General features: G+C 42.8%; 1 protein-coding gene across 1 annotated transcript in view; it reads right to left on the reverse strand.

Moving 5' to 3' along the window:
* The window catches only part of FRAS1 (Fraser extracellular matrix complex subunit 1), a 294,939-nt gene that overhangs the window by 216,978 nt on the left and 65,160 nt on the right, over positions 1-12,801 (reverse strand). Inside the window, exon 17 of the mRNA XM_070949170.1 lies at positions 10,711-10,851. Within this exon, the coding sequence (XP_070805271.1) occupies positions 10,711-10,851 (141 nt within the window). The remainder of the gene's footprint in view (positions 1-10,710; positions 10,852-12,801) is intronic.

Consider the following 12,801-nt stretch of genomic DNA (forward strand, 5'->3'; position numbering starts at 1 on the left):
GAAATCAGATTCATTTTTGAAAATGAATTAGATCGTCTGGGCTAAACGGAGCCAAAATACCTCCTTTCTCATGCATTGCTTTGAATCCTTCCTCCACTGTTGCATGATCTCATGATCAGGAATTGATCAGGAATTGTGCTCTGCCAGGAATTATTTTCCTTACGCCTTTGAATAATATCTGAATATTTTATTAAAAATCCAGCCCATGGAAATTTAACTCTGCGAAACGAGGGGTAAAAAGGAAATTGGATTTGGCTAGATCAGGGATGTCATGTTTTTTTGAAAATATTTTTTATTGTTTTTTCCAAAAATAAACATAAAATAAATCTTTTAAGAACGAAGTCTTGATCCGGTCATAGATAGGTACAATCGCTTACATTCCTTTAACAAGCTCTATTCCCAATTTCCCCATTAAATCTTTTAAAATTAAAAATCAAAACTCAAATTTTTAACACAAATTCTAACCTCTTCTTCTAAACCAGCCTATTCTATCACCAAAACTTTAATTTCCAAATAAACTCTACTCATTTTTTATATCCAATTATCAATCAAAATTCTATCTAACTTAATTCCCTCCCTTACATCTTTTAACATAAAAATCAAAGACACAAATTTTAAAATTTTAAAAATATTCTAACGTCTTGATCTAATTTCATTGAGGGCCGCATCAGGGTTGTGTTTGGCCTTCGGGGGAGGAGGGGGTGTGGCCAGGGGGTGTGGCCAGCTTGACGTCACTCATGTCAGGGGCACCTGTGGTGGGCAGAAAGCTCTGCCAGCGAAAACGGGCTCCCGAGCTCCATTTTCAACCGTGAGGGCCTCCTGCAATCCTCTACCAGCAAAAACGGGGCTCGTCCCTCCCGAGCTCCGTTTTCGCTGGCAGAGGCACCGCAGGCTGGGCCTTTGCTGTTTCCCCCTATGGCGGCTCCACGGGCAGATCTAAGCACCTCGCAGGGTAGATTCAGCCCGCGGGCCTTGAGTTTCACACCCCTAAGCTAGACCTAGTAAACTACAGACCTGGGCCCTAATTACGGGCAGTCCTCGACTTACGAACACAATTGTGCCCAAAATTTGCATTGCTAAGCGAGACCCTTGTTAAGCGAGTTGTGCCCCATTTTACGTCCTTCGTGCCGTAATTAAATGAATCGTTGCGGTCATTAAATCGGTAACATGCTTGTTAAGTGACTCCGTCTTCCCTGCTTGTCAGAAGGCCGCAAAAGGGGATCACGTAACCCTGGGACATTATAACCGTCATAAATATGAACCCGTTGCTAAGTGCCTTGATCTTGGTCACCTGACCACAAGGACACTGCAACTGTCATCAGTGTGAAAAACGGTCATCGGCGCCATCGTCATGGCTTTCAACGGTCACTAAATGAATGGTTTCAAGTCAAGAACTGCCTGTGTCTGAGGGCGGCCGTAGGAAAAATAGCTGTTAATAATTCCATCCTGTTCCTCCTGCTACAAATTGAAATATAACCATCTGCTGAAAACATATGGGCTCAGTTCTTCTCCACCCGCAAGAGAGAGTTGTTGTCTAAATTAACTCCTATGCGGCTAGTTAAAAAACCAGCTCTAATAAAACCTTTCTCTGTTTAATTTAATTTAATTTAATTTAATTTCCAATTTATATACCGCCCTTCTCCCTGAGGACTCAGGGCGGTGTACAGCCAAGATAAAAAACATAGAATACAAATATTAAAACATTTAAAAATATATATAAATTTTGGCCCGAAAGTTAAGAATCACAAACTAATTAAAAGAATTTAAAAATTTCTTCTAAGCCAACCCGGCTTGCTGAAAAAGATAGGTTTTCAGGGAACAACGGAAGGCATTGAGGTCATGGATTCTTCTTATCTCCGGGGGCAACTGATTCCAGAGGGTGGGAGCCCCCACAGAGAAGGCCCTCCCCCTGGGGGTCACCAGCCTACATTGTTTGGCTGATGGCACCCTGAGGAGGCCCTCTCTGTGGGAGCGCACGGGTCGATGGGAGGTCGTCGGTAGCAGCAGGCGGTCTCGGAGATAGCTAGGCCCTATGCCATGGAGCGCTTTAAAGGTGATAACCAACACCTTGAAGCGCACCCGGAAGACCACCGGGAGCCAGTGCAGCTCGCGCAGGAGCGGTGTTACATGGGAGCGCCATGTTGCCCCCATCACTACCCGCGCTGCTGCATTCTGGACCAGAATGTTCTTTGCAACACTTCCTTCCTCCATAAACCTTTTTTCAATTTTTATTTTTTAGAGTCTACGTCCAACTCTAAATGGAAAAACAAACCAGTAACACCAATATACAGGCACGGAAAAGATTTGTTTCGCCTGTCGACTGGGCAAAAATAGATTGTTTTTCTCAACTACCCCCACTTTCCCCCCCCACCCCCCAGAACAACAACAGACTCCAGCAAACACTTTCCATTAACAAAATGAAAAAAAAACCCCAACCCAAAACCCCAGAGCTCGCTTATCTCTTCAGCTACACACCAGCCAGGCATTCCTCCTTACCTACAAACTCAGCTCAAAATGAAATGGGGGAGTGGGGGGTTAAAGTTTGCATTAGTCATAGCTTTGAAGTTTTCAAAAAGTTCCTGTAAAGCAAAGTTCCGGGTTCTCGCCAAGGGTGAAATTCAATTTTTTTCCCTACCGGTTCTGTGAGCGTGGCGTGATGGGCGTGGCAGAGGAAGGATACTGCAAAATCCCCATTCCCACCCCACTCCAGGGGAAGGATGCTGCAAAATCCCCATTCCCTCCCCACTCCAGGGGACGGATACTGCAAAATCTCCATTCCCTCCCCACTCCAGGGGAAGGATACTGCAAAATCTCTATTCCCACCCCACTCCTGGGGGAAGGATATTGCAAAATCCCTACTCCCTCCCCACTCCAGGGGAAGGATACTGCAAAATCTCCATTCCCACCCCACCCCTGGGGGAAGGATATTGCAAAATCCCCATTCCCTCCCCACTCCAGGGGAAGGATACTGCAAAATCCCCATTCCCATCCCACTCCTGGGGGAAGGGTATTGCAAAATCTCCATTCCCACCCCACTCTGGGGCCAGCCAGAGGTGGAATTTGCCAGTTCTCCGAACTACTCAAAATTTCCGCTACTGGTTCTCCAGAACCTGTCAGAACTGCTGAATTTCAGCCCTGCCCCTGCCCCTGCCCAGCTGTCTTTGCTTTTTACTTTTAAAGAAGATAAAAACAGGTACAGGATAAACCTATGGCTCGCCTGACTCATTGTGGAATCTCTTCTGTTATCGAGCAAAATTTCAGGGGCTGTTTCAGTGCCATCGGACATGTGTCTACATGTTGGTTCCCGATTCATTTCTTGGAATCACCAATTATTCTGTTGACGGTGAAAGTGATCTACCTCTTTTTCTGCACAAACGGCATTTGTGGACAAGCATAATTATTCATATTCTAATGGAGTAAAAGCTGGGCACTCTACGCCATATAAATCTGTTTTAGATATTTAATTTAAAAATAAATCCAATGGGCTTTAATAAGAAAAAACCTTGGGAACATCTGTATAGGCTTCTTAAGGTATATCCTGCTAGCACGTTATGATCTTAACTAGGATATACATGAAGTCCTGGACTTACAACCACAATCAGCCCCAAAACTTTCTGCACTTACCCACTGCAGTGATTCACTTAACGACTGCGGCAAGAAAGGTGGTAAAATGGGGGAAACTCACTTAACAAATGTTTCACTTAACAACACAAATTTTGGGAGCAATTCAGTGGTGGGTTGCTACCGGTTCTCCCCGGTTCTTGCGAACCGGGAGTGGAAATTTTGAGTAGTTTGGAGAACCGGTAATAATAATAATAATAATAATAATAATAATAATAATAATAATATTATTATTATTATTATTATATTTCTATACCGCCCTTCTCCCGAAGGACTCAGGGCGGTGTACAGCCTATTTAAAAACACAAAACAAAACAACAATTAAAAATTAAAATAATTAAATAGATTAGGCTCAAATTAAAATCCCAGAAATTTAAAATACCCCAATTTAAAATTATTATGTTGATAGCCCGGCCTGGCGGAACAACAGGGTCTTCAGTGCGCAGCGAAACACCCGGAGGTCGGAGATCTTACGTATAAATACCACCTCTGCCTGGTCCCGCCCCCAATCTATTCGCTGCCTCCCAGCTGATCGGTTAGAAGGAAAAAAAATCAGGGCTCACTTGACGAAGAAGAGAAGAAAAAAAAACAAGACACCATCGCTTTAAATTGAGAAGCCAAGAAGCCTCCCAACTGATCGGCTAGAACCGATCCGCTCCTTGTAAACCGCTCGGTGGTGGTAGATTGGCAATTGAGGCCAAGCTGCCTGAAAGCAGTTTCCAATGCTCTCAGTGGTGACAGAGTGGCAAAAAACTGTTTAAACTCTTGTCGTGGCGCTTCAAAGGGCCGCCCTTCAGCTGATCAGCGGTAAAAGGCGGTATACCAGTACTCTCCAAAAACAAATGGGTAGACCGGTACGGCTCTGCAAGCAGTTAAAAGCCTGGTAGACCAGTACCTCTGCTAAATCCTAAAGAATTGTTTGTCCCATGACCATCAACCCACACCCACAAAATAAGCCACGCCCACAGAACTGGTAGAAAAAAAATTTAGAACCCACTCCTGGACCATTTATAATCGTAACTCAAGGACTACCTATAATTAGGGCCCAGCTCGGTAGCCAAATCCCAGTGAGATTTAAATCCAATTTCCTTTTTAACCACTTGTTTCACAAGTTAAATTTCCATCCTTGGATTTTAATAAAATATTCAAGTGTTTAAATTTCTGTTGCTAAGAGAGACATTTGTTAAGTGAGTTTCCCCCCCCCCTCTATTTTACGGCCTTTCTTGCCACAGTTGTTAAATGAATGGTTAAGTGGTTAAGTCAGTAACACAGTGGTTAAGTCAGTAACACGGTGGTTAAGTGAATCTGGCTTCTCTGTTGATTTTGTTTGTCAGAAGGTTGCCAAAACTGATCACATGACCCCAGGACACTGTAACCGTCATAAATATGAGTCAGTTGCCAAGGGTCTGAATTTTGATCATGTCACCATGGGGATGGCTGCAACAGCGTGAAAAACATTCATAAGACACTTTTTTCAGTGCCGTTGTAACTTCAAATGGTCACTAAATGAACGGTTGTAAGCCGAGGACAACATGTATTGCTGTTCCAAAGGGATAGCTTTGTAGATCCAAAAGCATGGACTATGATATAGAATTGCTGCGTCATAAGTCTATCTTGCAGAATTTTGGCTGATTCTTGATAGAAGACAAAGTCAAAAGAGAAATGCAATTCAGCATTTCAGCCTGACTGGTTGCTGAAGAAGAAGATGCTAATCGCAAAATCAGGCCATGTGTGATATCTTAGTTTGGCTAAGCAAAACTAGTTTAGAGTCACTTCAAATTCTCCGTCACAAAGACCTGAAATATTTTGTTGTCAAGGAATAAAGTCCCAGGGCACAGAAGAAAGCAAACTGAGCAGTGGTGAAATGTAAAATTTGTTACTACCGGTTCTGTGGGCGTGGCTTGGTGGGGGATAATGTGACTGGGTGGGCGTGGTCAACTTTTTTTTTTTAACTTTTAAAAGCATTTTTACTACAACCTCTTTGGCCGAAGAGATTGTAGAAAAAATGCTTTTAGAAGCCTCTGACGATCCCAGCTGGGCCGCGCGATCATTAGAGGCTTTTTTTTTTTACTTTTAAAAGCATTTTTTTGGCCAAAGAAGTTGTAGAAAAAATGTTTTTAAAAGTAAAAAAAAAAGCCTCTGATGATCGCGTGGCTCAGCTGGGCATGGGGGGGGACGCGCAAGGATTTTTGCTACCGGTTCTCTGAACCACCCGTCGCCATCGCTACCGGATCGGGCGATCCGGTCCGAACCAGGAACATTTCACCCCTGAAACTGAGGCTTGAACAGGGGTTACTTCAGAGAAAATAGATCTAAAGCATATCTGTAGTTTTATAAGATCGGTTTATCTGGGCGAAACAGACAAGGAAATACAGCTAAGTGAGCAACAGCCAAAAATCTATCAACACCGTTTCCGTGGAGACTACAAATCAGGCCATCTCAACTCTATTCAGAGGTGGCCTTGATTTCAAGTGCCTCAGATGAGAGAGGCGAGAATGAGTGATCTCTATTATTTATAAATAAATAGACAATATGTTGGAGTATTTTTAAAATATCTTATGCTTCTGAATCATCATTAAGAGAGTTCTGTTCTTATTCCAAGTTGTAAGCTTTTTAATATGGATAATAAGCACCGCTCCACATTGTGTCTTTTTTTTTTTAATTTGATTTATATGCCGCCCTTCTCCGGAGACTCAGGGCGGCTTACAATTCTCTCTCTATAATTCCACATTTAAGTTACAGTCCTGTTTAGAGATTGAATATACTCAATAAAATAACCTTAAAGCCAATGTTGGCGAATCTTTTCGGCACCGAGTGCTGAAACAGGACCACGTGCGTGCGTGCATGAGAGCACCGGAAAACCGGAAGAGCAGCTCCCTGGTGTGAATATGTGTGCCGGGAGGCTGAGTTTCCAGTTTCCGGCGTGCGCATGGTCTTCCGGTTTCTGTCACACATGTGCACGTGAAGACCAGCTGGCTGGCGCATATGCGCGTGCCGGAAACTGGAAGCTCAGCTTCCCAGCGCGCGCTTGTGTGCCAGGGAGCTACTCTTCCACTTTCCAGCACTCCCGCATGCACAAACACTAGCTGGCTAGAACCCGGAAGAGCAACGGGCGACGGCTAGCGTGCCCGGAGAGATGGCTTTGCGTGCCACTTCCGGCATGCGTACTCTAGGTTCACCATCACAGCTTTAGGCTGAAAGACGGTGGGGAAAAATCATTGCAAATCTGAACCATTTGGAATTTAAAACACTTGTCTTTTAAGTCTGAAATCTCTGCATAATATTAGGGGTAGCCCACCTTTAAATACCCAACAAATATTTCGTGTTTGCAAGTACTGCTTCCATCCTCAAAACAGATCGTTTTGGATTTGAGATGGTCTAAATTCAAAACATTATGCCCATTCCATATATACCTTATTTAAAGGGAAAAATATTGCTGAAGGACAGGTCTAGTTGCGCTTAAAGTAAAGACATAAAGTTTATAATATTCATGTATTTAAATCATATTGTCTGCCGAGGAACAGTGGTGTTTATTTCTTGGATTAAAATATTAACAGTATTTTACATATTTTGATCATTGCCCGTACAGGTGGTTCTCACCTTACCACCATGGTTCATTTAGTGACTGTTCAGAGTTACAGCAGCATTGAAAAAAGTGACCGATGACCATTTTTCACTCTTATGACCATTGCAGCAGCCCCACGATCATGGGATCAAAATTCAGATACTTGGCAACTGACCCGTATTTATGACGGTTGCAGTGTCCCGGGGACACGTATGACCTTTTGCGAACTTCCGACAAGCAAAGTCAATAATTAATCAGTGGAAGACTGGAGGTTTTTAAGAAGAGGTTGGACAAGCATTTGTCTGAAATGGTATAAGGCTACCAAAGCACCTGAAGGGCAGGACAAGAAGCAACGGGTGGAAACTAATCAAAGAGAGAAACAACCTAGAACTAAGGAGAGATTTTCTGACAGTGAGAACAATTAATCAGTGGAACAACTTGCCTCCAGAAGGAGGGAAGGGAGGAGATGGGTGATAGGAACATAAGAAGATTAACAGTATGAAGAATGGTTGCTGGAACTGGATATGTCTAGTTTAATGAAAAGAAGGACTAGGGGAGACATGATAGCAGTGTTCTGATATCTCAGGGGCTGCCACAAAGAAGAGGGAGTCAAGCTATTCTCCAAAGCACCTGAGGGCAGGACAAGAAGCCATGGGTGGAAACTAATCAAGGAGAGAAGCAACTTAGAACTAAGGAGAAATTTCCTGAGAGTTAGAACAATTGATCAGTGGAACAACTTGCCCCTAGAAGTTGTGAATGCTCCAACACTGGAATTTTTAGGAAGATGTTGGATAACCATTTGTCTGAAGTGGTGTAGGGTTTTCTGCCTAAGCAGGGGGTTGGACTAGAAGACCTCCAAGGTCCCTTCCAACTCTGCTATTCTATTCTATTCTATTCTATTCTATTCTATTCTATTCTATTCTATTCTATTCTATTCTATTCTATTCTATTCTATTCTATTCTATTCTATTCTATTCCATTCCATTCCATTCCATCTGCTTGGGGGTAGGGGGTTGGACTAGAAGGCCTCCAAGGTGCCTTCCAACTCTGTTATTCTGGAAAATAGTGACATCTACCACCTAAAATGTATATATATCATAGTCATCTTTGGTAAGCATGAAGCATGAACACATTTACATACCGAGACCTTTCTATGCGCGTTATCACTCATGGACAGAAATGCCTCAGAGGCCATTTAAAAACAAAGGGAGAAACATGCTCATTGCTGGCAAGGTAATTCTTTCCTCAAAGTCCCATTATTCGAATACGGGTCTTTGTTGCTAACTCTCTTCTGCCATCTGTTATTTACTCATTTTTCCGGAGCCTGTGCATATTTCTTTGTCAGCAACACAAATCATTTTTAAGAAGCCAGCAATAAAAGATGAGTCAGAAAAAGAAAAAAGAAGAAAAATAAAGCCAAATCCATAGGTGGTTAATACCTTCGCTATCAAACTGTCACAAAAGAGCAGGTAAGAGTTCTACCAAGGGGAGAAGGGAGAAGTAAGGGAGCCCCAAACTGCACCACTTCTTTCAGCTATGAAGTCTCTGGTTCAAAATTAAGTCTCCGGTTCAAAATTAAATTGGAAATAAAAGAAGACGACAATAAGAATAGAGAAAATATCTTAAAATAGAGATAAGAATAAAATGGCAGTTGATAAGATGAGTATGAGAATAACTAGGCTTAATGTTATTATTGTATTTGTATTAGAAGATACGTTATGAAGGAAATGGAGAATTACACAAGGTATAATTGTTTAATGTACTGTATATAATTTGTGGGAGGATGTTGCACAGAAATATTTGTTTTCAAGGCGACACACTGTTTAAGGAGAGATGGATTGTTTATATATGTTCTTAATGGAAAACAAATAAAAAACATTAAAAAAATTAAGTTGTATCATGTTTTTCGGAGTATAAGACGTAGCTTAGTTTTTGGGGAGGAAAATAGGGGAAAACAATTTCTGCTTACCAGGTATTCATCTGGCTAGCATCCTTAGCCTGGGCAGCTTCAGCATATTAGTTCGCTCACTGGTTTTGAGGTTGGGGCTGGTTGGGGCTAAAAAAGAGCTTCTAAAGCATAGCTGATCGTCGGATGGAGCAGCAATTAGAAAAGCAGGCCAAGCACGGAAGATCACTTCGCTCGTGTTGGAGCTGAAAAACAGCTTCAAAAGCACAGCTGAGCTCCAGTGACTAAAGCAGGCGAAGCACGGAAGGGATAAGAGAAGGCAGCAGCTATTCCTGGTAGCCATTTTGGGCACCACGCGTGGGGTTACATTCGGAGTATAAGACGCACCCAAATTTTCAGCCTCTTTTAGGAGGGAAAAAAGTGTGTCTTATACTCTGAAAAATACGGTAAATTGAAGATGGAACCTGGAGTCAGTGTTAGACACTCCTGGCATTCGATGGTAACCCAGTGAAGAAAACATCCTGCAGCCAAGAAGGCTCCACAGACATTTGCACTGCTCAGGTGACCCTGAGGACACAGACAAACCTCTAAGTGGCCTCAACGACTCTCTAAAAAGGATGCAAATGACAAGGTGTTTGCAAGGAGTATAAATCCTTCCATTCCCCACTATCCAGTCAGAGCTGAAGAAGCTTCTTGGATGAGAAGTGAAAGGTCTTCAAAGAAAAATAAGAAAGTCCAGTTATCTCTTGAAAAAAATGCACCTTTGGGATGGGCAGCAAATTAATTTTAAAATAAAATAATAAAATAAAATAATAAAATAAAATAATAATAAAATAAAATAAAATAAAATAAAATAATAAAATAAAATAAAATAAAATAAAATAAAATAAAATAAAATAAAATAAAATAATAAAATAAAATAAAATAAAATAAAATAAAATAAAATAAAATAAAATAAAATAAAATAAAGGTATCCCTTTTTCTGAGTCAAACAAAATGGAATGTCTTTCCTATCTCTTTCATAAAAGAGGAAGAGTTCTGGAATCCTCTTTTTGTGTCATTTTGACAGATGAACATAGTTACCACCTCGTCAGGAGTCCGACATGACTATGAATGCTTTTATTGGTTCTAAGTCAAGGACCATCTGTAGCTACGAAGGAGAAAGATCTCTTGTTATACAGGTAGTCCTCAACTTATGATCACAATCGAGCTCAAAATTTATGTCACTAAGTGAGAAATGTGTTAAGTGCCCCGTTTTACGACTTTTCTTGCCACATTTGTTAAATGAATCACTGCAGTTGTTCAATGAGTAACCCGGTTGTTAAGTGAATCTGGGCTTCCCCATTGTCAGAAGGTGGCAAAAGAGGATCCCATGACACACACACACCCCCGGAACATTGCAAATGTCATAAATGTGAGACAGTTGTCAAGCATCTGAATGTCTATCACAGGACCCTGGGGATGCTGCAACGGTCATAACTGTGAAAAATGGTCATAAAACGATCACTTTTTTCAGCGCCATTGTCACTTTGAATGGTCACTAAGTGAACTGTTGTAAGTCGAGGACTGCCTGTACTCTTCGATTCTACTGCCCAGGAGTTCCGCTCTGGACACTCACCATAGCAACGGCTTTCTTGAGGATACCATCCTTCTGGACACTGAGAGATACACCGGCCTTCATGAAAGACTTGAGGTGAGGCACAAATGGTGCAGTTCTCGGGAGACCCTCCGGTGCAAGAAAGGCAGGAAGAGTGGCACGCTGCAGCGGGAAAAAGAGAAAAGCAAGTTGATCAATAAAACTATAGAGTTTTTCAAAGATGGCGGGACTTGTGGGTAGAACAGTGTTTCTCAACCTTGGCCACTTTAAGAAGTGTGGACTTCAACTCCCAGAATTCCCCAGCCATGTATGGAACTCTGGGAGTTGAAGTCCACATCTCTTGAAGCAGCTACGCTTGAGAAACACCAGGGTAAAAATCCCAGGGCCACATATTTGCAGAAGAAAGTAATACACACAATTGTCTAAACCAGGGTTCTGCAACCTTAAACACTGAAAGAGCCATTTGGACCCGTTTCCCACAGAAAAGAAAACATCGGGAGCCACAAAACCCTTCCCGTGCCTGACTATTTCTTGAGCGGCCACAAAACTAGAATATATAGTTGAATTAAACATTCTGTTTTCTTCAGAAACTTTTCTTTTCTTGGATTTATCCATGGTTGGCCTACCGGGGGTTGAAAAGCTCAATAAATCATGTGCCGGCGGGTGTCACACATTGGCAGTGTGACACACATTTTGAGTGACAGGGAGCCGCAGCAGAGGGGTGAAAGAGCCACATGCGGCTCCAGAGCCACAGGTTGCTGACCCCTAGTCTAAACCAGGGGTCCCCGACTTCCAGTCCATGGACCGACACTGGGCCGCAGCATGTTAGAAACCAGGCCGCACAAACAAATGAAGCCCCATCCACAGGATGAAGGCAGCACATGAAACCACGCCCCTTCAGTCGATGTGTCATGTCCCTGTCAGAGCCTGAATCTGCGGAGGAAGACAAGCCAGAGCTGGAGCTGACGGATATCGAGAGGGCGGCTTCATTGGCTTTGGAGGAATGTGGGGAGGAGCAGGCCAAGTCAGCCCAGGGCCTCTCAAGATTAGGATGGCTTGTTAGCAGGGAGGAACAGGGGCAGGATGACCGAGAGAGGGCAAGCAATGGACCTGAGGAGCAACAGAGCTCAGGCGATGAGCAAGGACCGCCCACTCCTGATCCCCGAGCACGGAGAGTGGAGAGAAGGCAGGAACAATGCAGGCTGACCCAGTTGGAAGCGGCTGACCTAAACAAATGCCACTCCAAAGAGAGCAGAAGTCCAAGAGGGAAGCTCCATCATACCATTAGACCCAGAGTCTAAAGTTAATTAGAGCATCTGTACTACCAAAGTTACTTTTTTAAAATTGTATTTTCTCGGACTATTTTTTAATCATGAGAATTGCTGCAGGGGATTTTGCCACATATTCCACACAGTCTGGTAACAGTTTTTCCTGAAGCGCCAATCGTCTTGGTTTTTTTTATATACTGCAGATTTCCTCCCCCCCATCCCCAAATGCCCGAGGGCTCGAGCCTCAGGAGAGCAACCTTGAACGAAAAAAAGAATGAGTGATGATGTAAAAGAATGGATCTCCAGGGATGCAACTCCAGAGGAGTAAGAGGCAACTCACTCCAGATATCATGTGGGAGAGATACACGTGATATCTCTAATAGTTCCCAGAGTATATGGTAGATGCAGATAGCAAAGTCTTCAGTCTTGCAATATTTTATCTATAGGCATGAAACAATAAAGAACTCAGCTTGGAAGAATCACCATGTCAATAGTGAGCAAACATGAAATCCACATTAGAACACAGTCTTATTGTACCCAGGGGTGGCCCACATCCATCCATATCCCCACCCTCTCCATCCATCCATCCATTCTCTATCCATCATATCTCCCTCCATCCATCCATCTAGCTATTTCTCTCTCTCTATTCATCCATCTAGCTATCCAATCATCTGTCTATCCATTCTATCCATCCATCCATCCATCCATCCATCCATCCATCCATCCATCATCTCTCTCTCCATCCATCCATCTAGCTATCCAATCATCTGTCTATCCATTCTATCTATCCATCCATCCATCCATCCATCAATCATCTCTCTCCATCCATCCATCTAGCTATCCA

This window comes from Pituophis catenifer, unplaced genomic scaffold, assembly GCF_029215685.1.
Source record: "Pituophis catenifer annectens isolate HBS135680 unplaced genomic scaffold, rPitCat1.0.hap2 SCAF_8, whole genome shotgun sequence".
NCBI classification, from domain to species: domain Eukaryota; kingdom Metazoa; phylum Chordata; class Lepidosauria; order Squamata; family Colubridae; genus Pituophis; species Pituophis catenifer.